The sequence below is a fragment of the Stegostoma tigrinum genome, chromosome 6 (assembly GCF_030684315.1).
Source record: "Stegostoma tigrinum isolate sSteTig4 chromosome 6, sSteTig4.hap1, whole genome shotgun sequence".
In the NCBI taxonomy this organism is placed as follows: Eukaryota; Metazoa; Chordata; class Chondrichthyes; order Orectolobiformes; family Stegostomatidae; genus Stegostoma; species Stegostoma tigrinum.
The window spans coordinates 108,939,348-108,967,101 of record NC_081359.1 but is presented as its reverse complement, the minus strand read 5'-3'; the positions used below and the strand labels follow the sequence as shown (position 1 = coordinate 108,967,101).

The window sequence follows — 27,754 nt, the reverse complement described above, 5'->3', positions numbered from 1 at the left end:
AGCGGTCAGTACGCCATACTACCACTGCGCCACCCTTGTCTGCGGGTTTGATGGTGAGGTTGGGGTTGGAGCGGAGGGAGCGGAGGGCTGCCCGTTCTGCGGGGGAGAGGTTGGAGTGGGTGAGAGGGGTGGAGAGGTTGAGGCGGTTAATGTCTCGACGGCAGTTGGAGATGAAGAGGTCGAGGGAGGGTAGGAGGCCTGGGGGTGGTGTCCAGGAGGAGGACTTGTGTTGGAAGCGGGTGAAGGGGTCAGTGGAAGGAGGGTTGGGTTCCCGGTTGAAGAAGTAGGCATGGAGGCGAAGACGGCGGAAAAACTGCTCTATGTCCGACCGTGACTGGTATTCGTTGATGTGTGGTTGTAGGGGGACAAAGGTGAGCCCCTTGCTCAGGACTGACCGTTCGTCCTCAGTCAGTGGGAGGTCTGGGGGGAAGGTGAAGATTCGGCAGGGCTCAGGGTGGCTGTCTTCTCTGGGGTTGCAGGCTGTGGAGGTTGTGGGCGGAGCGATGATGTCGTCGGCCGTGGGCGGGGTTCCGTCGACCGTGGGCGGGGTTCCGTCGGCGTCGACCGTGGGCGGGGTTCCGTCGGCGTCGACCGTGGGCGGGGTTCCGTCGGCGTCGACCGTGGGCGGGGTTCCGTCGGCGTCGACCGTGGGCGGGGTTCCGTCGGCGACGACCGTGGGCGGGGTTCCGTCGGCGACGACCGTGGGCGGGGTTCCGTCGGCGTCGACCGTGGGCGGGGTTCCGTCGGCGTCGACCGTGGGCGGGGTTCCGTCGGCGTCGACCGTGGGCGGGGTTCCGTCGGCGTCGACCGTGGGCGGGGTTCCGTCGGCGTCGACCGTGGGCGGGGTTCCGTCGGCGTCGACCGTGGGCGGGGTTCCGTCGGCGTCGACCGTGGGCGGGGTTCCGTCGGCGTCGACCGTGGGCGGGGTTCCGTCGGCGGTGGGAGGATCGGGGTGGGCGGCAGCAGCTGAGGTGAGGGTGGTGTGTGGGCTGTAGTACCTGGACGTGGAGGTGGTGACTGCAGCAGCGGTTCCGGAAGTTCTGTGGCCGGCGGAGGCCGATGTGACGTCATCGGTGGGGTCTCCGGCCGTGTCCTCATGGTCAATGGCGGCGGGTGCATGGTGGGGGAGGGGCAGGGACAGAGTCGGGATTTGGGAGGCGCAGGAATCCTCTTGTGGGTGGCAGGGGCCAGTGAGTTGGTTGTACTTAGGATTTTTGGTGTCCAGTAAAGCTGAGTGGAACTGGGTGTTCAGTCTGTGGATCCTGCGGAGGATAAAAAACAGCAGGGGTCCTTGATAATAAAATGTGAGGCTGGATGAACACAGCAGGCCAAGCAGCATCCCAGGAGCACAAAAGCTGACGTTTCGGGCCTAGACCCTTCATCAGAGAGGGTCCTTTGCAGGTCTGGGAGAGGGAGGCTCTGAGCTGGGGCAGGCTGGATTGCAGTGCCTGGAGGTGCCGGCGCATGGCTGCTAGTGTCTTCCCATATGCTGGGTCCTGGCCTCAATGGCAGGGTCAAACCAGCCAAGCTTCACAAATAAAGGCATGATGTAGGGAACGCTTATCCCCACCTCAAAGAATGACTGTCGGGAGCAAGATTTTTCAGGATCGTGCTTTACCCTCATCGTCACTGAAATAACTGCATAGAGGTCAGTGTCCCATCGCCAAGTCACTCTTTACTTACACATAAATAGTCCTGAGCTTTAGTACTGTGTCCTTCAGAGTCAGGTACCACAATGTCACTATCTTTGACTTTCCCATTTTTACATGTCAGCCAGTGTTCCCTGATTGGACCAAATTCATTGCCCCAATCAGAGACCTCTTATTCTATGAAGTTCAGCTGGCTGATCTCACTACGCCTGGATTGGAGGCTTTCAATTATGAAGAAAGACTGGACAGACTGGAATTGTTTTGCTGAGGGCAGAGGAGATTGAGAAGGATCATGATTGAGATGCACACGATTATTAGGAACTTAGATGGGGTGGACAAGAAGAAACATTTCCCCTCAATGGAGGGATCAAAGACCGGGGGCATAGATTGAAGCTAGGGTGAAGTTAGCTCTGTAATTGCCTGAAAGACATTGAAAGCTACCTCAGGGAAATTCAGGCTGAAGCCCACTTTCAAAATTGAAGGGATTGTGGATGGTGGAAAAAGAGAGAAAGGGGTGTAACATGGGCATTATTTAAGATTTGAAAGGGTGGAATGTGTCGTCTTGACCAAGAAAATTAAACACAACACTTACTAGACAAGGCTGTTGTGGGGAGGGGGCAGAAAATGTAAGAAAATGGAGAACATGCATAATGCGGTCAAGCGCTGAAGTTATTGAGTTCGAAATTACAAAGCCCCTGAGTGAAGAGGTGCTGCTCCTCAAATTTGTGTTGCCCTTCATTGGAACATTGCAGTGAACACTGGCCCAATCCCAAGAGAAATGATCATTTGGGAAGGTAAACTGAGCAGTTCGGAGTTGTTGTCAAGGCTTTTACAGCTGAGATTTTTAACCAGGGAGGGAATCAAGGATTATGGGAAAAAGGCGGGAATGTAGAGTTGGGGGTTATGAGATCAGCCACGACCTCATTGAATGGCAGAACAGACTCAATGGGCTGAATGGCCTACTTTTGCTCCTGTGTCTCATAGTCTTGACTGAAGTTAGAAAACTGGTCTGGCAGAGTGAATTTGAAAGGGAAAACTTTCATGGAACAAGATGCTTTAAAATAAGGAATAAGACCCGTAGCAAGCATGAAAAGACAGGACATCCAATTTGTTAGTGCAGTGAAGATTCAAGCACAGAGATGTATCAACTCAGATGTAGAGATGAGAATCACGTAAAAGACAATACATGGGGCACAGAAATGCTTTGAAATTTGACAGCATGACTGATGTATTCCATTGGAAATGTAACTGACATTGTAATTGTTTGACAAGTTTCTAATGAAGCATCAGACAAATTTAATGAAGTTTTAAAAGCTTTTGATAAATACATTAATCTCAGAACTAATACAATTGGTTGTAGAGAGATGCACTTTAGAAACAGACCCTTTAGCCCATCCATGCTGACCAAGAAACACCGAACTACACTAATCCCATTTACTTGCACTTGGGCAGACTGTTCTTCCACTGTCATTTTAAGTGCTCACCCAGATGCTTCTTAAATGTTGTGAGTATCTGCCTCCACAAGCCTTTCAGGCAGAACGTTCCATATTTCTACCACCATCTGGGTGAAAAAGCATTTCCCCAAATATCCTCTAAACAATTTACTCCCTACCTTGAACATATGCCCTCTGGTCTTAGACACATCAGCCATGGGGAAAGGAATCTTATTACCTACTTTGTCTCTGCCTCTCATAATTTTGGTTTCCTGAATCGGATCCACCCGTCCTCAGCCTCCTCTACTCCAGGGAAAACAAATCTAGACTATCCAGCCTCTCCTCATTACTGAGACGCTTCATCCCAGGCAGCACGGAGGTGAACCTCCTTTGCACCCCCTCAAGTGCAATCACATCCTTCCATGTGGCGACCAGAACTGCACACAGCGTCCTGTCCAATGTTCTATAAAATTGTAACAAGACATCCTTGCTCCCATCTTCAGTGCCCTGGCTAATGAAGACAAGCATTTGTATGGCTTCTTCACCACCCTATCTACCTACACTGGCACTTTCAGGGATCTATGGACTTCTGCACTAAGGTACTTTTGGTTCTCAGTACCGTCTACCATTCATTGTGTTAACCCTTCCCTCGTCAGATCTCACAAAATACAGCTTATCTTGACTGAGTTCCATCTGCCATTGCTCTGCCCAATTTACCAGCTAATCAATGTCAGACTGTAGCCTGAGACCATCCTACTCACCATCAACAACACCACCAAGTTTTGTTTCATCTGTAATCTTCCTACATTCACATCAAAATCATTAATGTGCTTAACAAGCAGCGAGGATCCCAGCACCAATCCCTGGGCACAGGCTTCTGATCCTAACATCAGCATTCCACCATTACCCGTTGCCTCCCATTTGTAAGCCAATTTTGGTTCCAGTTTGCCGACTTGCCTTGGATCCCATTTGTTCCTCCCTTTTGTCCAGCCTTCCATGTGGTACCTTGTCAAAGGCCTTACTGAAACCCATATAAACCACATCAACTGCACTATGCTCAGCAATATATTTAGTCACATTTTCAAAAATCTAAAGTTAATTAGACAGGATCTCCCCCTATCAAGAGCAACTTTCGAATGAAAAGTTCAGAATTTTGGTGAATCACTGAGTAATTTTATTAATAACAGCCTCAGATTAGTTGAGAAATCTGAGTAAGGAGATTTGAAGATAGAATTAGTTAGAGGCTCCATAGTTATGGATATTGCTGATGAGTCTTTATCAGATTTATCTCAGGCTAAAGAAGACCTCATTCAGGAGAAAGTCATTCAAGAAAAGCAGAGTTCTAGAATCAGAACATATCAAACCTCAAAGGAGAAGGCAATCTTTGGTACAAGGGATCCACAGAATCTTTTTATTTTGTCAAGATGTTAAAATAAACTCAAGAAAAGGAGGATGGCCACAAGAGGGCAGGAAACACTACCAAAACTTTGGAGTCAAAACATCTCTTTGGCATGTGCATCTTGCCATTAAAACACTCACTGTGTTCACTGCATTTAAATGATCATATTCAGAAGTACTATAAAAGCAGAACATTCATAATGAAAAAATTATTAAAATAAAACTTTCAGACACAAATTAGAGCTAAACCATTCAGGAGAGATATTATGAAGCACTTCATGAACACAAAGAGGCTTGGAACGCTCTTCCACAAATGGCAGTGGATGCAGGATCCGTTGCTAATTTCAAGTCTGAAATGTTTACATTTTTGCTAAGCAAAGATATTGAGGGATATGGGCTAAAGGCAGGTACATGGAGTTGATGACAGATCAGTCAGAATCTCATTAACTGGTGAAACACGCTCAAGGAGCCACATTTGTTCCTACAAAGCTATCGATAAACTAAAATGTTCAGCAGAATGTAAATTCAAAGTTACTCATTCTCACACAGCTAACCCTATTACCACTGACCCTGTGTGCCCGCTGTGCTGCTAACACACTCACGTCAGACACTTCCCCACCTGCATGGGCAGCATCTCTTTCATCTCCCTTCATATTTCCCTCTTTCTCATTGTAGGAAGAAATCAACTCCCAGTAAGACAGAGATAATGGGAACTGCAGATGCTGGAGAATTCCAAGATAATAAAATGTGAGGCTGGATGAACACAGCAGGCCAAGCAGCATCTCAGGAGCACAAAAGCTGACGTTTCGGGCCTAGACCCTTCATCAGAGAGGGGGATGGGGAGAGGGAACTGGAATAAATAGGGAGAGAGGGGGAGGCGGACCGAAGATGGAGAGAAAAGAAGATAGGTGGAGAGGAGAGTATAGGTGGGGAGGTAGGGAGGGGATAGGTCAGTCCAGGGAAGACGGACAGGTCAAGGAGGTGGGATGAGGTTAGTAGGTAGCGGGGGGTGCGGCTTGGGGTGGGAGGAAGGGATGGGTGAGAGGAAGAACTGGTTAGGGAGGCAGAGACAGGTTGGACTGGTTTTGGGATGCAGTGGGTGGGGGGGAAGAGCTGGGCTGGTTGTGTGGTGCAGTGGGGGGAGGGGACGAACTGGGCTGGTTGAGGGATGCAGTAGGGGAAGGGGAGATTTTGAAACTGGTGAAGTCCACATTGATACCATATGGCTGCAGGGTTCCCAGGCGGAATATGAGTTGCTGTTCCTGCAACCTTCGGGTGGCATCATTGTGGCAGTGCAGGAGGCCCATGATGGACATGTCATCAAGAGAATGGGAGGGGGAGTGGAAATGGTTTGCGACTGGGAGGTGCAGTTGTTTTTTGCGAACTGAGCGGAGGTGTTCTGCAAAGCGGTCCCCAAGTCTCCGCTTGGTTTCCCCAATGTAGAGGAAGCCGCACCGGGTACAGTGGATGCAGTATACCACATTGGCAGATGTGCAGGTGAACCTCTGCTTGATGTGGAATGTCATCTTGGGGCCTGGGATGGGGGTGAGGGAGGAGGTGTGGGGACAAGTGTAGCATTTCCTGCGGTTGCAGGGGAAGGTGCCGGGTGTGGTGGGGTTGGAGGGCAGTGTGGAGCGAACAAGGGAGTCACGGAGAGAGTGGTCTCTCCGGAAAGCAGACAGGGGAGGGGATGGAAAAATGTCTTGGGTGGTGGGGTCAGATTGTAAATGGCGGAAGTGTCGGAGGATAATGCGTTGTATCCGGAGGTTGATAGGGTGGTGTGTGAGAACGAGGGGGATCCTCTTGGGGCGGTTGTGGCGGGGGCGGGGTGTGAGGGATGTGTCGCGGGAAATGCGGGAGACGCGGTCAAGGGCGTTCTCGATCACCGTGGGGGGAAAGTTGCGGTCCTTAAAGAACTTGGACATCTGGGATGTGCGGGAGTGGAATGTCTTGTCGTGGGAGCAGATGCGGCGGAGGCAGAGGAATTGGGAATGGGGATGGAATTTTTGCAGGAGGGTGGGTGGGAGGAGGTGTATTCTGGGTAGCTGTGGGAGTCGGTGGGCTTGAAATGGACATCAGTTACAAGCTGGTTGCCTGAGATGGAGACTGAGAGGTCCAGGAAGGTGAGGGATGTGCTGGAGATGGCCCAGGTGAACTGAAGGTTGGGGTGGAAGGTGTTGGTGAAGTGGATGAACTGTTCGAGCTCCTCTGGGGAGCAAGAGGCGGCGCCCATACAGTCATCAATGTACCGGAGGAAGAGGTGTGGTTTGGGGCCTGTGTAGGTGCGGAAGAGGGACTGTTCCACGTAACCTACAAAGAGGCAGGCATAGCTGGGGCCCATGCGGGTGCCCATGGCCACCCCCTTCGTCTGTAGGAAGTGGGAGGAGTCAAAAGAGAAGTTGTTGAGTGTGAGGACGAGTTCAGCTAGGCGGATGAGAGTGTCGGTGGAGGGGGACTGGTCGGGCCTGCGGGACAGGAAGAAGCGGAGGGCCTTGAGGCCATCTCCATGTGGAATGCAGGTGTACAGGGACTGGACGTCCATGGTGAATATGAGGTGTTGGGGGCCAGGGAATTGGAAGTCCTGCATCCACTGTACCCGGTGCGGCTTCCTCTACATTGGGGAAACCAAGCGGAGACTTGGGGACCGCTTTGCAGAGCACCTCCGCTCAGTTCGCAAAAAACAACTGCACCTCCCAGTCGCAAACCATTTCCACTCCCCCTCCCATTCTCTTGATGACATGTCCATCATGGGCCTCCTGCACTGCCACAATGATGCCACCCGAAGGTTGCAGGAACAGCAACTCATATCCCGCCTGGGAACCCTGCAGCCATATGGTATCAATGTGGACTTCACCAGTTTCAAAATCTCCCCTTCCCCTACTGCATCCCTCAACCAGCCCAGTTCGTCCCCTCCCCCCACTGCACCACACAACCAGCCCAGCTCTTCCCCCCCACCCACTGCATCCCAAAACCAGTCCAACCTGTCTCTGCCTCCCTAACCGGTTCTTCCTCTCACCCATCCCTTCCTCCCACCCCAAGCCGCACCCCCCGCTACCTACTAACCTCATCCCACCTCCTTGACCTGTCCATCTTCCCTGGACTGACCTATCCCCTCCCTACCTCCCCACCTACACCCTCTCCACCTATCTTCTTTACTCTCCAACTTCGGTCCGCCTCCCCCTCTCTCCCTATTTATTCCAGTTCCCTCCCCCCATCCCCCTCTCTGATGAAGGGTCTAGGCCCGAAACGTCAGCTTTTGTGCTCCTGAGATGCTGCTTGGCCTGCTGTGTTCATCCAGCCTCACATTTTATTATCCCAGTAAGACAGGCAGAGTTAAGACTTGGGTATATGTGAAAGCCATCTAGCCCCTCAAGCCCGTTCCACCATTCAATGAGATCCTGACTGATCAGTCGCCTAACTGTGTGGAGGGAAGGCCGAGTGGTTTTATTGCTAGGCTATTAATCCAGAAATCCAGCTAAGTTTCTGGGGATGCGGGTTTGAATCCCACCACGGGAAAAAAATCCGGAGATAAGAATCTACTGATGATTATGAAACCATTGCCAATCGTTGGAAAAACCCATCTGGTTCACTAATGTCCTATAGGGAAGGAAACTGCCTTCCTTACCTGGTCTGGCCTACATGTGACTCCAGACCCACAGGCTTCCCTCTGAAATAGCCCAGCAAGCCATTCAGTTGTACCAATTGCTACAAAGTCTCAAAGAAATGAAACTTAGATTGTCCGGCATCGATCTAAGCACCAGAAAAAACAACGGCAGAAACAGCCCTGTCAACGCTGCAAAGTCCTCCTCACTAACATCTGGTGGCTCGTGCCAACATTGGAAGAATTTTGCAACAGCCTAACATGTCATTCTCAGGGAATCATACCTTACAGACAATATCCCAGACACCACCATCACAATCTCTGGATATGCCCATCCCATGCGTAGGACAAATCCAGCAGAAGTGGTGGTACAGTGGCATACAGTTGAAAGGGAGTTGCCCTAGAAGTCTCCAACATTGACGCATGAAGTCTCATGGCTTCAGGTTAAACATGGGCAAGGAAACCTCCTGCTGATTACCACGTACCGCCCTCCCTCAGGTGATGAATGAGTATTTCTCCATGTTGATCAACACTTAGAGGAAGCACTAAAGATGGCAAGGGCACAAAATGTACTCTGGGTGGGGGATTTCAATGTCCATCACCAAGTGTGGCTCGGCCGCAGTGCTACTGATCGAGCCGGTTGGGTCCTGAAGGACATAACTGCTAGACTGGGTCAGCAGTAGGTGGTGAGGGAACCAACAAGAGGGAAAAACATACTTGGCCTGATCCTTACTAATCTTCCAGCTGCAGATGTATCTGTCCGCGACAGAATTGGTGAGACTGATCACCATACAGTCCTTGTGGAGACAAAGTCCCACCTTCATATTGAGAATAACCTGCATCATGTTGTGCGGCACTATCATTGTGCCAAATGGCGCAGACGTCAAACAAATCTAACAAACTTAAAACTGGGCATCCGTGAAGCGTTGTGGGCCATCAACAGCAGCAGAATTGTTCTCCAGCACAATCTATAACCTCATGGCCCGGCGTATCCCCCACTCAACCATTGCCATCAAGCCAGGGGATCAACCCTGGTTTAATGGGGAGTGCAGGAGGGCATGCCAGGAGCAGCTCCAGGCAAACCTGAAGATGAAGTATCAACCTGGTGAAGCCACCAAACAGGACTACATGCACGCCAAACAGCATAAGCAGCAAGTAATGGACAGAGCAAAGTGATCCCACAACCAACAGATCAGGTCAAAGATCTGCAGTCCTGCTACATCCAGTAGTGAATGGTGGCAGACAATTAAACAACTCACTGGAGGAGGACACTTCACAAATGTCCCCATCCTCAATAATGGAAGAGCCCAGTGCATCAGTGCAAAAGATAAGGCTGAAGCAGTCACAGCAATCTTCAGCCAGAAGTGCCGAGTGGATGATCCATCTCAGCCTCCTCCAGTGGTCTCCAGTGTTACTGATACCAGTCTTCAGCCAATTCGATTCACTCCATGGGATATCAAGAAATGACTGGAGACACTGGATACTGCAAAGGCTGAGGGCCCTGACAACATTCCGGCAATAGTACTGAAAACCTGCGCTCCAGAACTTGCCGCTCCCCGAGCCAAGCTGTTCCAGTACAGTTGCTATCTATCTGACAATGTGGAAGGTTTCCCAGGTATGTCCTATACATGGAAAGCAGGACAAATTCAACACAGTCAATTACCGCCATATCAGTCCCCTCTCGATCATCAGTAAAGTGATGGAAGGTGTCAGTAACAGCGCTATCAAGCAGCTCCTGCTCAGCAATAACATGCTCAGTGATGCCCAGTTTGGCTTCAGCCAGGGCCACTCAGCTCCTGACCTCATTACAGCCTCAGTTCAAACATGGACAAAAGAGCAGAATTCCAGAGGGTGAGGTGAGAGTGACAGCCCTTGTATCAAGGCTGTATTCAACTAAGTGTGTCATCAAGGAGCCCGAGACAAACCGGAATCAATGGGTATCAGGGAGCAAATATTCCACTGTTTGGAGTCAAGCCTGACACATATGGGGATGGTCATGGTTGTTGGACCTCCGTCATCTCAGCTCCAGGACATCTCTGCAGGAGTTCCTCGAGGTAGTGTCCTAGGACCAACCATCTTCAGCTGCTTCATCAATGACCTTCCCTCCGTCATAAGGTCAGGAATGGGGACATTTGCTGATGATTGCTCAATGTTCAGTACTCTTCGTGATTTTTCTGACACTGAAACAGCCAATGTACAAATGCAACAAGATCTGGACAAGGTCCAGGCTTGGGCTGACAAATGGCAAGAAACAGCCGTATCACACAAATACCAGGCTATGACTGCCATGAATAAGAGACAATCTAACAGCTGCCACTTGACATTCAATGGTGCTACCATGACTGAATCCCCACTGTCAACATCCTGGGGGCAATCATTGACCAGAAACACACCTAGACTCATCACATAAACACTGTGGCTATAACAGCATGTCAGAGGCTAGGAATACTGTGGTGAGTAAGTCCCCTCCTGACTCCCCAAAGCCTGTCCACCATTGACAGGCACAGTGAGGAGTGCAATGGAATATCCCCCACAATAACATGCAAGAATCTTGACACCATTCGGGACAAAGCAGCCGCTTGATTGGCACTAAATCCACAAGCATCCACTCCCACTATCACTAACACTCAGTTGCAGCAGTGTGTACTATCTCAAAGGTGCTCTGCAGAAACTCATCAAGGATCCTGAGAGAGCACCTTCCAACCCCACAAACACTTCTATTTGGAAGGACCTGGGCAGCAGAAACATGGGAACACCACCACCTTCAAGTTCCCCTCCAAGCCACTCACCACCCTGATACAGAAATATATCATTATTCCTTCACTGTCACTGGGTTAAAATCCTGGAATTCCCTCCCTAAGGGAAATGTGGGTCAAGTGGACTACAGCGGTTCAAGAAGGCAGCTCATGACCACCTTCTCAAGAGTAACTAGGGACGGGCAACAAATGCTGGCCAGCCACTGACCCCCACATCCCACAAAAGAATTTTAAAAATGTAATTGGCTGGCCAACAGAAGACAGCGAGTGGTAGTAGAAGGAAAATATTCTGCCTGGAAGTCAGTGGTGAGTGGAGTTCCACAGGGCTCTGTCCTTGGGCCTCTACTGTTTGTAATTTTTATTAATGACTTGGACGAGGGAATTGAAGGATGGGTCAGCAAGTTTGCAGACGACACAAAGGTCGGAGGTGTCGTTGACAGTGTAGAGGGCTGTTGTAGGCTGTAGCGGGACATTGACAGGATGCAGAGATGGGCTGAGAGGTGGCAGATGGTGTTCAACCTGGATAAATGCGAGGTGATGCATTTTGGAAGGTCGAATTTGAAAGCTGAGTACAGGATTAAGGATAGGATTCTTGGCAGCGTGGAGGAACAGAGGGATCTTGGTGTGCAGATACATAGATCCCTTAAAATGGCCACCCAAGTGGACAGGGTTGTTAAGAAAGCATATGGTGTTTTGGCTTTCATTAACAGGGGGATTGAGTTTAAGAGTGGTGAGATCTTGTTGCAGCTCTATAAAACTTTGGTTAGACCGCACTTGGAATACTGCGTCCAGTTCTGGGCGCCCTATTATAGGAAAGATGTGGATGCTTTGGAGAGGGTTCAGAGGAGGTTTACCAGGATGCTGCCTGGACTGGAGGGCTTATCTTATGAAGAGAGGTTGACTGAGCTCGGTCTCTTTTCATTGGAGAAAAGGAGGCGGAGAGGGGACCTAATTGAGGTATACAAGATAATGAGAGGCATAGATAGAGTTGATAGCCAGAGACTATTTCCCAGGGCAGAAATGGCTAGCACGAGGGGTCATAGTTTTAAGCTGGTTGGTGGAAAGTATAGAGGGGATGTCAGAGGCAGGTTCTTTACGCAGAGAGTTGTGAGAGCATGGAATGCGTTTCCAGCAGCAGTTGTGGAAGCAAGGTCATTGGGGTCATTTAAGAGACTGCTGGACATGTATATGGTCACAGAAATTTGAGGGTGCATACATGAGGATCAATGGTCGGCACAACATTGTGGGCTGAAGGGCCTGTTCTGTGCTGTACTGTTCTATGTTCTATGTTCTATGTAAAAACCAAAAGAACTGCGGATGCTGTAAATCAGGAACCAAAACAACATTGCTGGAGAAGCTCAGCAGGTCTGGCAGCATCTATGAAGGAGAAAACAAAGTTAACATTTCGAGTCCGGTGACCCTTCCTCAGAACTGATGGTGGCTGGGAAAACGTCAGTTTATGTGCAGAAAATAGGGAGGCGGGTGGGGTAGGGAGTAAACAATAGAATAGACCCCAAAGAGAAAGAGAGGCAAGTGGACAGACAAAGATAACAAAGTGTGGAGCTGGATGAACACAGCAGGCCAAGCAGCATCTCAGGAGCACAAAAGCTGACGTTTCGGGCCTAGAGAAGGGTCTAGGCCCAAAACGTCAGCTTTTGTGCTCCTGAGATGTTGCTTGGCCTGCTGTGTTCATCCAGCTTCACACTTTGTTATCTTGGATTGTCCAGCATCTGCAGTTCCCGTTATCACTGATACAATTTTAACCTCACTGTGAAGCCTCTTCCAGGGATGCCTAACCTGAAGAAGTTACCCTCCTCCCTCTGGACAGACAAAGGAGTTGCTAACGATCAGGCTGGGAGAGTGAATATTTGTTAATGGGGACTGTTAGTGACTAACAACAGGGGTTGGGTAATGGCAGGCTATGTGGTAACAAGGGTGGGGGGCTGGGACATGGGAGAATTAAGGCCTTAAAATTATTGAACTCAATATTGAGTCTGGAAGGCTGTAGGATTCCCAAGCGGAAAATGGGGTGTTGTTCCTCCAGCTTGCATTGGGTTTTGCTGGAACACTGTAGCAAGCTAGAGACAGATGTTGGCCAGGGAGCAGGGTGGTGCATTAAAGTGGCAGGTAGTTCAGGGTCTTTTTTGCAAACAGAACGTGGATGATCTGCGAAGCGGTTGACAAGTTTACATTTTGTTTCCTCAGTGTAGAGAAGACCACATTGTGAGCAGTGAATGCAGTAGACTAGCTTCTGAGAAGTGCAGGTGAAGTGTTGCTTCACCTGGAAGGTATGTTTGGGCTCTTGGGTACTGGGGAGGGAGGAGGTACATGGACAGGTGTTGCACTTTCACCAGTTACAGGGGCTGTGGGGAGGTGTTGGGGTGAAGGAAGCGTGGACCAGGGTGTCCCAGAGGGAACGGTCCCTGCGGAAGGCGGACAAGGGAGGGGAGGGGAATATGTGTCTGTTGGTGGCATCTTGCTGGAAGAGGCAGAAATGACATTAGATAATCTTCTGGATGTGGACATTGGTGGGATGGTAGATGGGGATAAGGGGAACCCTATCGCTGTTGCAGGAGGGAAGAGAGGGAGTGAGGGCAGAAGTGCGGGAGATGGATGGGACTTGATTGAGGGCTCTGTCGACAACGGAGCTGGGAAATCCTTGGCTGGGGAAGAAGGTCGACATTTCAGAGGGTCCCTTGTCGAAGTTGGCCTCATCTGAACATATGCGATGGAGACGGAGGAACTGAGAAAATGGGATCAGAGATAATGGGAACTGCAGATGCTGGAGATTCCAAGATAATAAAATGTGAGGCTGGATGAACACAGCAGGCCAAGCAGCATCTCAGGAGCACAAAAGCCGACGTTTCGGGCCTAGACCCTTCATCAGAGAGGGGGATGGGGGGAGGGAGCTGGAATAAATAGGGAGAGAGGGGGAGGCGGACCGAAGATGGAGAGTAAAGAAGATAGGTGGAGAGGGTGTAGAGGGCATTTTCACATGTTTATCTCAAAGTCCTTTAAACACTCCTACCATATCTGCCTCCACCACCAGCCCAGCAGCATGTAACAGACACCTACCACTCTATGTAAAAAACTTGCTTCTCACATCTCCTTTGAGTTTTCCCTCCCAACGTAAATGCATGTCCCCTAGTATTTCAAGTCTGGAGAAAAACTTCTGACTGTCAACCCAATCTACACCTCTCATAATTTTACACCTTTCTATCAGGTCTCCCTGCAGCTTCTGCTGCTACAGAGAAAACAACTTAAGTTTTTCTAGCCTCTCCTTATCGTTCATGTCCTTTTATCCAGGCAACATTCTGGAAAACCTCTCCTGCACCCTCTCCAAATCCTGCCTGTAATGTGGAAACGAGAATTGAATGCAATACTCTGTGGCCTAACCAAAAGTCTTATAAAGTTGCAACATGACACCCTGGCTCTTGTACTCAATTCCCCAACTAATAAAGGCAAGCATGCCGTACGACTTCTGAACCATCCTACTTACTTGTGTGGTCATTTTCAGGGAGCTATGGACTTGATTTGTTATGTGTGTGTTTCATAAATTGCTTTAATCGGGCGAGTTCCACTCCACATTGAATGAACACCACAGTGTGTGCACTGTGATGTGAAATTGTTGCCTTTCTCTCCAGCAGGATTGTGTTCATGTCTTTAACAGTGCTGAGTGGCAATGTTGGCCCGCCCAATTCCACCTGACTGTTTACGTAGGAGAGAAAATTCCTTTGGCAGGTGCCTCTGGTTTCTGTATTGCCGAGCAGCTGGGACACACAGACGGACAGAATGAGTTCCACCGGCTCCAGAGGAACATCTGTGAAAACTAATATGGGCAGCCCTCAAAGTGTAAGTTTTAACTTTTGTCCCTGGCTAAAATGTTGCTGAGAATTCTGTAATGGATAGTTCCTAGACTGTCACTTCCTTCTCTGTCTCTCTCTCTCTCCCTGTGCTCATCTCCTCTTTTCTCTCCCTATCTCCCCTTCTCATCCTCTCCTATCCCTTCTTTTTTGTCCCTCTTTTCTCTGTCCATCCTCTCTGTCGTTTCTCCTTCCCTCCTCTACTCTCAGTTTCTCTCTTGTTCTTTCTCCTTCTGCCTCTCCCCCATCCTCTCTGATCCCCCAGCGATATCACTTCATATCTTTTTATCCCACCTCTGTTTCTCCTTCCCTTTCTTCCTTCTGTGTTGCTCTCTCTCTCCTCGCAGTCCTTCACTCTTTCTTTCACTCTCACCATCCTGCTATCCCTTTGATAGCAGTTGTGTTTTTATAGAGTATGGGGGATGGGCATCACAGATGACTTTCAGTGTTTTGTTAAAATCTCCTCCCTTTTCCTTTCTGGAGAATAGTGGAGGTGGGGGAGGTGGGGAGCTCTCTGTCTCAGTGTGGGGGATATGTACATACGGATCCGGGAGCACTGATTTCAAAGTTCCACACACCCAAACAAATTCCCTGCAGGGGAGGACACATTATGAGGAGAGATTAAGCAGATTGGGACTTTCCTCATTGGAATTTAGAAGAATTGGGGGCGGGGGGGATCTTAAGGAAACCTTTAAAATTATAAAGGGAATAGATAAGATAGAAGCAGGGAGGTTGCTTCCACTGGTGTGTGAAACTAGGACTTGGGGGCATAGCCTCCAAATAAAGGGGGTGCGGCAGATTTAGGACTGCGTTGAGGAGGAACTTCTTCACCCAGAACATTGTGATTCTGTGGAATTCCCTGCCCAGTGACACGTTTGAGGCTATCCTATTAAATATGTTTAAAGCGAAGATAAATAGATTTTTGAACAGTAAAGGAATTAAGGACTATGGTGAGTGGAGGGGGTCAGGAAGGGCTAAGTGGAGCTGAGCCCATTGAAAGGTCAGCCATGATCTTATTGAATGGCAGAGCAAGCTCGATGGGCCAGATGGCCTACTCCTGCTCTTATTTCTTATTTTGTTTGGTGGAGGTGGCAGTGTAGTGATAATGTCACTGGACTCGCAACCCAGAGCTCCAGTAATAGTTAAGAGATGTGCCTTCAAAGCCCACCATGGCAGATTGAGTGTAATAAAAAACTGAAAGAACTATAGATACTGGAAATCAGAAACCAGAAAAAACTGAAATTGCTGGAAAAACTGCAGATCTGGCAGCGTTTGTGGAGAGAAAGCAGAGTTAATGTGTCAGGTCCTTCTTGAGAATTGACTCAAACTTTTACTGGATCCGAAACGTTAACTCTGCTTTCTCTCCACAGATGCTGCCAGACCCTCTTGAGTTTTTTAACCCGGCAATTTCTGTTTCCATTTACTGAGTTTGGAGCTAAAAGCATGCCTGGTGGTGAACTTGTCTGTTCATTAATGTCTTTTAGGAAATGAGTTCTTCCATCCTTACCTGGTTTGTTGCTATGTGACTCCAGACCCATAGCAATGTGGTGGACTCATAACCACCCTCAATATGGCCACTCAGCTCGAGTCATTATGGATGCCCACATTCCATAAAAAACAATAAGTTTATTTGAATTTTTAAATGTTATGGATGGGAGAGGCCAATAAACAAGAAACAATTAATGATTACTATGAAACAACATAGTGTGGAGCTGGAGAGACACAGCAGGCCATGCAGCATCAGAGAACCAGGAGAGTCAATGCTTTAGGTCAGCTAGAAAAAGCCAATGACTGTTTGCAAAGCAGCCTTTGAGCAGCTAGTGCCAATGGTCACCAGCTGGGAAAAGCAATGGCTGTCCAGGAACCAGAATGAACTTCATTACCTCTTCATTGACAACATTCGAGCCATTATATTTTTTCCTTCCAGGAGATTCTGAGAGTTGCTCTAGAGTTACACAAAATTACAGCACAGAAACAGGCCATTCAGCCCTGCTACTTCATGTCAGTATTTACCTGATCTCCTTACTTAGGGAGGATGTACATGCATTGGAAGCAGAGAAGATTTCCCAGATTAATACCTGAAATGTGTTGGTTGTCTTATGAGGAAAGGCTAGACAGTTTACGTTTGCATGCGTTAGAGTTGCGAGAATAAGATATGGCTTGATTGAATCATGCAAGATTAGATTAGATTCCCGACAGTGTGGAAACAGGCCCTCCGGCCCAACAAGTCCACACCGTCCCTGAAGCATCCCACCCAGACCCCTATAACCCACACACCCCTGAACACTATGGGCAATTTAGCATGGCCGATCCACCTAGCCTGCACATCTTTGGACTGTGGGAGGAAACCGGAGCACCCGGAGGAAACCCACGCAGACACGGGGAGAATGTGCAAACTCTGCACAGACTGTCGCGTGAGTCTGGAATCGAACCCAGGTCCCTGGCGCTGTGAGGCTGCAGTGCTAACCACTGAGCCACCGTGCCACCCCTAAGATGCTGAAGGGCTTTAACAGGGTGGATGTGAGAGAGTCTCGTACTCACCACTCACTGTTTAAAAATCAGACATCATCCATTTATGACAAACATGCGGAGAATATTTTTTCTGTACTGAGTCTTTGAAGCTCTTTGCTTGGAATGGTCGTGAAGCATAGAAAATGGGAGCAGGAGCATGTCAAGCAGCATCTTAGGAGCTGCGTTCATCCAGCTTCACACTTTGTTATCTTGGATTTTCCAGCAACTGCAGTCCCCATCATCTCTGATCCCAATGTACATTTCTGGTTACCATACTGTAGATGAGATGTGATTGCACTGGATGGGATACAGAGGAGATTCACCAGGATGCTGCCTGGGATGGAGCAATTTAGTGATGAAGAGGAGCTGGATATGTTCGGATGGTCTTCCATACAGCTGGGAAGGCTGAGAGGATATTGATGGAGGTGCACAAATTTCTAGGAATATAGATAAAATGCCATTTTTTCCCTTTTGTAGGGGGAGGGCAACAACCCAGGGGCACAGGAGTAAGAAGCTTAACAGTTAGAAGGGTTTTGAAGAAAAATGTTTTCACGCAGAGGCTAGTGGCTTTCTGGAAATCTGCATTTCAAAGGGTAGAGGTGAGAACCCTCAAAACATTTAAGAGGTGTTTAAATCAAGATAGATAACGCCCCGGATCTGTTGGGATCAATTCCAGAATATCGAGAGAGGCAAGAGAACAAATTGCTGGAGCGATGACAGACATTTTTGGCCACAGGTGAGATCCCAGAGGACTGGAGAGTAGCCAACATTGTCCCATTGTTTAAGAAAGGCAACAAGGATAATCCTGGAAATTACTGACCTGGGAGTCTCACATCAGTGGTAGGAAAATTATCGGAAAATATTCTCAGTGGCAGGCAGGTTCTATACGCATTTAGAAACAAATGGACTTATTAGCGTTAGACAACATGGTTTTATGTAGGGGAGATCACTAACTTGATCGAGTATTTTGAGGAGGTGACGAAGATGATTAATTAAGGAAAAGTGGTTGATGTTGTCTACGTAGCCTCAGTAAAGCCTTTGACAGGGCCCTCATGGCAGCCTGGTACAAAAGGTAGAGTCACATGGTTTCAGGAGTGAGCCAGCAAGATGGATGGCCAAACTGGCTTAATCACGGGAGGTAGACAGTAGCGGTGGAAGGAAACTTTTTGGAACGGAGGGCTGTGACTAGAAGTGGCTCTCAGGGATCCGTGCTGGGACCTCTGTTGTTCATGATCTACATAAATGATTTGGAGGAAAATGTAGCTGGTATAATTAGTAAGTTTGCAGATGATACAAAGATTTTTGTAGTTGTAGATAGTGAGGATTGTCAAAGGATATGGTAGGATATAGATTGGCTGGAGACATGGGCAGAAGAATTGCAAATGGAGTTTAATCCAGACAAATATGAGGTGATGCATTTTGGAACGTCAGGTAGAAGGTGTACAGTGAATGGCAGAACTCTTAGGAGTATTGTTACACAGGGGTTCTGGGTGTGCAGGTCCCACAGATCACTGAGGAAGGTATCATAGGTAGATAAGGTAGTAATAAAGTCCTATAGGATGCTTGCCTTCATTGGAGGGAGCAATGAGGACAAGGATAGGCAAGTTATGCTGCAGCTTTAGAACATAGAACATAGAAAAGTACAGCACAGTACAGGCCCTTCGGCCCATGATGTTGTGCCGTGGAATAATCCTAATCCAAAAACAAAATAACCGAACCTACATTCCCCTCTATTCACTGCTGTCCATGTGCATGTCCAGCAGTCACTTAAATGTCACTAATGACTTATGAAATATTCTCACGTCTGAAGCTGTCAGCCAGGACAAATGTCTGTTGCAGGGCTTTGGAGATGGTAGACCATCACTGGGATGGAGAGCCCCTTCCCTCGGATGATCCTCCTGACACGCTGACCCTCCTGTGTCATGAGCACCCCCACCTCCATAAACCCCCCCACCCACCCAGCCATGTTCAGTATATTTATGCCTCTTGACACTCTCTCCAGGCACTGACAGCAGAATTGATGTGATGTGTTGAAACGTTTGGTGGGGGTGCTGAGTGATACTCTTTGGGGAGACCCTCAGAACACTCTTCGCCCTGATCAGGCTTCCCCACCCACCCCAACTTCTCTGCTCTAAGGAAAGCATCCACAGCCCCTCTCATTCGTCTTCAGAGCTGAATGTCTCCAGACTGGACAATGTCCTCTGCACACCCTCTCCATTATGATCACATCCCTCCTTTATAGAACTTTAGTTAGGCCACACTTGGGATATTGTGTACAGTTCTGGTCACCACACTACCAGAAGGACACGGGTGGGTAGGAGAGGGTACAGATAAAGTTTATCAGGACGTTGCCTGGTATGGGGGGTTTTAGCTACAAAGAAAGGTTGGATAGACTGGGTTTGTTTTCACTGGAATGCAAGAGGTTGAGGGGGCGACCTGATATCAGTTTATAAGATTGTGAAAGGCATGGATAGAGTGGAAAGTATGAGGTGTTTTTCCCAGGGTGGAGGGGTCAATTACTGCGGGATACAGGTTCAAGATGCAAGTGGAGGAGTTTAGAAGAGATGTGCGAGGCAGGTTTTTCACACAAAGTTTGGTGAGTGCCTGCAACGTGCTGTCAGAGGAGGTGATGGAGGCAGATACAATAGCGGTATTTGAGTAGCACCTGGATGAATACATGAATAGGAAGGTAACAGAGGGATGCTGATCCTGTAAGTGAAGACAGTTTTAGTATGGAAGGGCAAAATGTGTCGGTGCAGATTTGGTGGGCTGAAGGGCCTATTCCTATGCAGTATTGTCCTTTGTTCTTTCTTTAGTCTAAATAAACACTTAAAGCACCATAGATACCAGGCATAGGTCAAGGGTTGGAAAATGGCGTTGGAATAGATGGATGATTAATGACCAGCATGGACACAATGGGCTGAAGGGCCTGTTTGCATGCTGTAAATACTCTTTGGCTCAATCTAATCAAGCAAAGAGACACTGTTCACTTTCCTATTGGTTTCCCGTTGTATTCATCCTCATAGCTCTTCACCAGCCTACAGCTAAACACAAGGAGAGTGGGGGGAGGAATGAAAGGAGGTTGGAGATCTTGCGATGAAACCTCCAGCCCAGGAACATTGATCAATATCAATTTTCATGTTAGGTTAAGGAGTCTTTTCTTGGGGCAGCTTGAGTGATGGCTATACTCCAAGAAACAAAATTCCCTCCCTTTGTGCCAGACCTGAGTGCAGACCCTGCCATATATTTTCCTTTTGCTCCATGGCACAGTGGCTCTCTGGTTCACACTGCTACCTCACAGCGCCAGGGATCTGGGTTCAATTCCAGCCTTGGGTAACTATCTCTGTGGAGTTTGCACGTTCTCCGTGTGTCTGTGTACACTTCCTCTGGGTGCTCCAGTTTCCTCCCACAGTCCAAACACATGCAGGTTTGGGTGATTGGGCTATGCTAAAAAGGCCATAGTGTGGATGCTAGGTGGGAAATGCAGGGTTACAGGGATTGGACAGGGGGTTGGGTCTGGGTGGGATGCTCTTTGGAGTGTCAGGTTGGACTCCATGGGCAGAATGGCCTGCTTCCATATTGTATGTTCTATATCAGCCTCATGTTCTACCCAGGCCCCTTGGCAAAATGCTGTTGTCAAAGGCTACTACAAAAATCACTGAGCTCTGCCTAAGGCCGGCTCTTCTTAGGGTTCAGATACAGTTTGCTTGTTTCCTGAGGTTGACATTCCCCACTCAAGTACACCTGGTGCTGCATATTACAGCACTGAAGGAGGCCATTCAGCCTATCTTAGCCCAGGTGGCTATGCACTTAGCCATACATTTGGCCCACCTTTTCCAAATAGAGCTCAGCATAGTTTTGCTCCTTTTTGTATTAACTGGTTTGAAAGATTATGGAGAGCAGGCAGCACAGTGGAGCTGAGGCTGAGATGAGATCAACCATGATTGTATCAAATGGCAGAACGGATTCAAGGGGCTGAGTGGCCTGCTCCAGCCACTAATTCTCTTGTTCTAAATATTTATCCAATATCCTTATTGTGGACCAAAAACACAGACAGGTTTGGCAGCATCTGTGGAAAGAAAGCAGAGCTAACATTTACGTCCGGTGGCCCTTCTTCAGAACTGGACCTCAAACTTTAACTCTGCTTTACTCTCCACAGATGCGACTGGAGCATCTGAGTTCTCCTAATTATTTCTGCCTTTGGTTCTGATACCCAGCTTGTGCGGTTCTTTGGTTTTATTTTCCCTTAATGTGGAAGCTACTTCTTCACCATTTCAGACCATACATTCCAGATCTCAATAACTCCAGTGTTACCAAAGGTTTCTAGTTTTTTTTTACCAAATCATGTTCAATCTGTCTCCTGCTGATTGACCTTTAATTCATTGGTTCATTAATTGTATGAAGACTGCTTTATTGAAGGGCATACTCCCACTGCATGCACTGAGCGCGCTGATGATTGAGGAGCGTTGCATTTCTTTTCTCCATGGGATGTGGGCATCACTGGTTGGTCCACCCCTAATTGCAATAGAACTGAGTGACTGGCTCAGCAATTTCATCAAGTTAATACCTGTATTTAGGCCAGACCAGGTAAGGGCAGCAGATTTCCTTCCTTAAAGGCCACTAGTGAACCAGACCTGTTTTCACAAAGAGTGATAATTCCATGCTCACTAGCGGCAGAATTCCTATAGTATGGAAGCAGGCCATTCAGCCTATCGAGTCCACACTGACGCTCCAAAGAGCATCCCACACAGACCTACAACCCCTACTCTATCACAGTAACCCTGCATTTCCTATGGCTAATTCACCAAGCCTGTTCATCCCGGGGTACTATGGGCAATTTAGAATCCACCTAGCAATCACATCTTTGGACTGTGGGAGGAAACTGGAGCACCCGGAGAAAACCCAAGCTGACAGGGTGAAAATATGTAAACTCCACAAATGCATTTACCAAGGATGGAATCAAACCCATGTCCCTGGCAGCGGTGCTAACCACTCAGCCACCATGCTGCCCCACTATCTTTTGATTCCAGATGTATTAACTGAATTTAAACTCTATCAGCTGCTGTGGTGGGATTTGATTCCATGTCTCTGGATTATAGACCAGCAACATCACCATTTTGCTACCAGCTCACAGACTGCGGTATTACTGTCCAATTCCTAGTGCAATGGTAAGACCGCAATACACGATTTTCCTCAGAGATAGTAGGAACTGCAGATGCTGGAGCATCTGAGACAACAAGGTGTAGAGCTGGATGAACACAGCAGGCCAAGCAGCATCAGAAGAGCAAGGAAGTCTGACGGTTCGGGCCTAGACTCTTCTTCAGAAAAAGGAAGGGTCTAGGCCCAAAACAACAGCTTTCCTGCTCCTCTGATGCTGCTTGGCCTGCTGTGTTCATCCAGCTCTACACCTTGTTATACATGATTTTCCTCGCCTCTGTCCTCAGACTTCATGCTAGACATGGTCTAATGGACAGTGGTCATTTTTATTGGTGTCATGTGCCTGGTATGGCTGACAGCAAGGAGGTCCCAGAGCAAAGTGTGAAGCTGGATGAACACAGCAGACCAAGCAGCATCACAGGAGCATAAAAGCTGACGTTTCGGGCCTAGACCCTTCATCAGAAAAGGGGGATGGGGAGAGGGTTCTGAAATAAATAGGGAGAGAGGGGGAGGCGGACCGAAGATGGATAGAGCAGACGATAGTTGGAGAGGAGAGTATGGGTGGAGAGGTAGGGAGGGGATAGGTCAGTCTGGGGAGGACGGACAGGTCAAGGGGGCGGGATGAGGTTAGGAGGCAGGAGATGGAGGTGCGGATTGAGGTGGGAGGAGAGGATAGGTGAGAGCAAGAACAGGTTAGGGAGGCAGGGACGAACTGGGCTGGCTTTGGGATGCAGTGGGGAGAGGGGAAATTTTGAAGCTGGTAAAATCCACATTGATACCATTGGGCTGCAGGGTTCCCAAGCGGAATATGAGTTGCTGTTCCTGCAACCTACGGGTGGCACGATTATGGCACTGCAGGAGGCCCAGGATGGACATGTCGTCTAAGGAATGGGAGGGGGAGTTGAAATGGTTAGCGACTGGGAGGTGCAGTTGTTTTTTCCCCCTGCGTGTTGGGTCCTTCACCAGATTAGTCCCTCGGCCCATTGTGATCTACTGAGCCTTTGGTCACTGAGAGAATTAGTTAACGTGCAGGATCAGACTTAGCAAGGCTATGGCAGAATCTTAGGAGCAGAAAAGCTAATGTTTCAGGAGAAGGGTCTAGGCCTTGTTATCTCGGATCTTCCAGCAACTGCAGTTCCTACTATCTCTTTAGCAATGCTATGGTTAGATGTATCCTTAAAGGCCGGCTTTTCACAACGTTCTTCCAACTAGCCGATTCTCTGAGCTCAGTTTCACCTCTTCCCATTTGAATTTGCAACCTTCAACTTGCTAGTCTATTATCAACAATCTGGTAGCAGAACCCTGGAACACTTGCCTCCAAACAGACATGTGTTGAGGCAAGATTGAATGAAAATTGACAGATCCATCTACCAAGGTTAAGTAGATTCAGAAGGTGTTCCAGTCATCACTTAGTGACTTAGTAACAGTCTCAAGGGGCTGAATAGCCAGTGCCTGTTCCCGTGTTGCTGTAACAACATCTTGCATTGCTCAAGCAATAGGCTTATGTTGGTCAGCTCAGCAGTGTTTGAACAACAAATAATTGTCATTTCCAAATGGAAGTGGAATGTTTGGGCTGTGCCTCAGAATGACTCAGACAGCAAGCATTTCCAGAAAGTCTCCAATGTTAACACAATGAAAGTATTGCAGTTTAAAAGGCCATCAATAAAAAGACTAGTGTAGTGGTAATGTCACTGCCGTAGTAATCCAGACTCCCAGGGTAATATCCTGGGGACATAAGATCAAACCCCACTGACAGGCAATCAAATTCAATTTTAAAAGTTGAGAGTTTAAAAACCAGGCGGGAAAACACACCAGTGTTTCATTGGAGGCTGCACTGAGGATGTTACCCAGCACGGTAACGAAATGTCTATGGAACAACAAACCAGCTCGGCAGGCCAACCAACCTCAACCCCCACAACCCGAACTACAGATCTATTCCAAAACCTTCAATTCAACTAAAAACCTAACCTTATACAAAAGTCCACCTAATGCCCTTCAGGGCGGGAAATCTGCCACCCTTAGTGTTTCTAGCCTACACGTGACTCCAGACTCACAGTAACATGGTTGACCCCGCACTGCCCTCTGGCAATTAGGCATGGGCAATGAGCATTGGCTCAGCCAGTGATTCATTTCCTGAACCAAAGAAATTTTATTTTTAAAATTCACATTAATTTCATTAGTGCCATGCTTGCCACCTTTGTCATTTATAATTTGGAAAGCTGTGATATTCCACATTTACTCATTGAATTTACATTCCACCAGTTTGGATTTGTTTACTGTCAATGTTTTGAGTTCACAGTCACTCTTTGAGATCGATGAATAGGATGAATGTCAAGTGTTGGGGGTTATTGACTAAGATTGTAGAAAGGTACAGTTTTACTTCTCCCAGTTCACTCTTCTTGTATTGCTTCTCCAGGCTTCGTCAGTGATCAGTCTGAATGTTGGAGGTCACATCTACTCCACTGCGCTCGGAACTCTACTCAAGTATCCAAGGTCCAAGCTGGCCGAGATGTTTAGTGGACAGTCCAGACCCAAGATAGACTCAGAAGGGAGATACTTCATCGACCGGGATGGGACTCACTTCAAATATGTGCTGGACTTCCTCCGGGGTCAAGAGCCCCCACCCAGCCTGGCCGAGGTAGTCTACCAGGAAGCCTTGTACTATGGCATCGAGCCCCTGGTCAAGCTGCTGGAAGACTCGCCCAAGATCTTTGGCGAGATGGTGGGTCGGAGGCAGTTCCTGGCCAGGGTACCAAGTTACCAGGAAAACATTGAGGTGATGGTACGGGTGGCCAGGGCAGAGGCTGTGGCCTCTCGTCAGTCCACCGTGACCGTGTGCATTGTCAGAAACGAGGAGGACGTGGCCAAATGCCATGAGGCTGTGAATGGCCTGGACACGGACAAGGAGTCGGTTGTGAGGTTTGGGCCCTGGAAAGCATCTCCGTCCATTTCTGACCTACTGTACTGCATCAAGTTGGACATCGAAAGCAAAGGCTACAGTGCCTCCTACAGGCCCCACGAGATAGGGAAAGGGTTCCTTGTTCGACCTTGTGAATTCCTCTACAAATTTACCTTTACGTGGTGGTAATACTGAATATATTGAGACAATCAGGGTGTCGTGCAGTTGTGGCACTGGGCAACACTGAGTTGCATTTTGGAGCCACATGAGAATTGCAGAATGACATTGCACGGCAGAAGGCCTGTCGGCCCATGATGCCTGTGTCAGCTCTTTCTCTAATCCCCACAACACTTCCCCACAGCCTCGACAATGTCTCCTTTTCAGATGTTTACCCAATTCCCTTTGAAAACCGGTGCTCAGTCTGCATTAACCACGTTTTCACATGGCACAGCCCACTTCACAACACCTCAGTAAACATCCCGCTCACTGATTGTTAGCCTGTGTTCTCTGGTACTGACAGAAATATATCCTCATGTGTCTCTAAACTAACTACATCTTGTACCAGCATTATCTACCAGTGCTGTTCCTTTCTTTAGTTGTAATGTTGTTGGACTATCAAATGGACCCTGTGTTCTTTTCTTTTAATTCCCAAAGGACAAAGCCAGCTCAGGGAAAGGAAAGACCATTTGCCCTTAAGTGAGCTCTTTCTGACTGGGAACGTTCTCCAATCCAATTTATTTAGTCTGACCAACAAGGTGTTTAAGCACCTTTGACCCAGCCAGTATCTATTCAGAGGTATCTGCTTCATCGCAGGAGTACTCAAACCCATATGACTGGAGAATCTTTCTTTGCTTATTTAATCTGTTCCGAGACAGTACAGCTCACAATAGCAGGGTTTGCCTCTCAGTAATCGTTGATTGAAATCCTGGGTTCCCATAAACACAGCCATCACTTGTGATGATTCTCCATGTAATTTAAAGAACTCTGCTCATCTCTAAACCAATGTCTTCGTTGACTTTTAAACACCCTCCACCTGCCTCTCTGTCTTGGCAGAGATGGAGAGTGACATTTACCCCATCAGGAAGAAGGGAAGGGGAGCTCATTGGACTTAAAAACCAATAGTTACAAAGGTCAATGTGCAGGAATGGTCGTTGCTTCGGATTTCTAGCATCCGCGGTATTTTGCTTTCATTCAAAAATTATTTTAAGTTTGGCAAGGCGACCAGGGGAAAAGCATCAGATACATTTCTAATGAGCGTGAATGAAGGGGAAATGGTAACCCAGAGTTCCACTTAACATTCTGCAGATGCAAGCTCAAATCCTATTCAAATGAACTTAAATTCAGTGAATAAAGTTGGCATGAAATGCTGGTCTTAGTTCCATGGTCACCGTTCATGTAATGAATTGTTGTAATCCCATTGGGTTTGCTAGGGAAGGAAATCTTCAGTCCTTACCTGGTCTGGCCTATGTGTGACTCCAAACTCTCAGCAATGGGCATGACTCCTAACTGCCCTCTGAAATGGCCTTAGCAAGAGGGATGGGTAACAAATATTGGCCTTGCGAGCCATGCCCACACCATGGGAAAGAATAATCAAGTGGGGAGTGGCTTGAATTGACACAAAATGGATGAACGGTTAGTCAGCATGAAAGTCAACCGAAATGGGAATTGGATGGTTTGCAAGAGGAAATTCACGATCAGCCCATTTATCTGCACAACTGCCACTGGACTGACTTCAGCCACCAGCTCACCAAGTTCCGTAGTGACAAGATGCCAGCTTGGAAAAGTGTTGATTTGCCTTCTTACAGGAACAGGCTTGTTTGACCTGTTAGTTAGCAGTGTTCCTGCAATCAGGATCTGCCTCCGACCAGAAAGGCTTTTCAGTTATGTCACAGTGAAACTTGAAGCAATGATACATTCTCCAATTGCAGTTGGGTGCAGTGTTCATTGTGTGGTTGGCCTATATTTAAAGAATCAGATTGCATAATCTGCTGTATGCCTGTTGCTAATTCTATTAAAGACTGATAAGTATTCCATTGACCAACCCTGTGTAACTTCATTAGAAATGTAAATCTTCGCAAGAATGGAATTCATTGTGTAATTTTCCTGGTGAAACATTTCTGCATTTGTATACAACTCGGACTATCTTGTGGTGCATAATGAGGTAAAGATGATCCACCCACTGCATCTTGCTGGAGGAGTAATTCTGTCTTTATCTGAAGGACTCTAAATAGAGATAACAAGGTGTAGAGCTGGACAAACACAGCAGGCCAAGCAGCATCACAGGAGTAGGAGAGCTGATGTTTTGGGCCTAGGCCCGTCATTTTTCTGAAGTAGGGTCTAGGCCTGAAACGTCAGCCTTCCTGCTCCTCTGATGCTGCTTGGCCTGCTGTGTTCATGCAGCTCTACACCGTGTTATCTCTGATTCTCCAGCATCTGCTGTTCCTACTATCTCTGACTCTAAAGAGAGTTCTGTTTGCTGTAATGGGC

At 48.0% G+C, this 27,754-nt stretch overlaps 1 protein-coding gene across 4 annotated transcripts; it reads left to right on the top strand.

Moving 5' to 3' along the window:
- The first annotated feature begins 964 nt into the window (after window positions 1-964).
- Window positions 965-27,304, top strand: kctd14 (potassium channel tetramerization domain containing 14). 4 transcript variants are annotated; one of them, XM_059646944.1, is made up of 4 exons: window positions 985-1,013; window positions 13,043-13,125; window positions 14,482-14,689; window positions 24,785-27,304. In XM_059646944.1, the coding sequence occupies exons 3-4, from the start codon at window positions 14,630-14,632 to the stop codon at window positions 25,454-25,456; spliced, it is 732 nt and encodes a 243-aa protein (XP_059502927.1). In that variant the 5' UTR covers window positions 985-1,013; window positions 13,043-13,125; window positions 14,482-14,629; the 3' UTR covers window positions 25,457-27,304. The 4 variants fall into 4 exon arrangements, with proteins under 4 accessions (XP_059502930.1, XP_059502927.1, XP_059502928.1 ...); XM_059646945.1 differs by having other exon boundaries at window positions 994-1,013; window positions 13,048-13,125; XM_059646946.1 differs by lacking the exons at window positions 985-1,013; window positions 13,043-13,125 and adding exons at window positions 1,532-1,648; window positions 3,586-3,681.
- The last annotated feature ends 450 nt before the right edge of the window (window positions 27,305-27,754 follow it).

What these genes read in the sequence shown, in the direction of transcription:
- kctd14 (XM_059646947.1), top strand. Translation starts at nt 14,630, where the DNA reads ATGAGTTCCACCGGCTCCAGAGGAACATCTGTGAAAACTAATATGGGC. An exon ending in ATATGGGCAGCCCTCAAAGT is followed by an intron (nt 14,690 to 24,784) that starts GTAAGTTTTAAC and finishes TTGCTTCTCCAG; the next exon opens with GCTTCGTCAGTGATCAGTCT.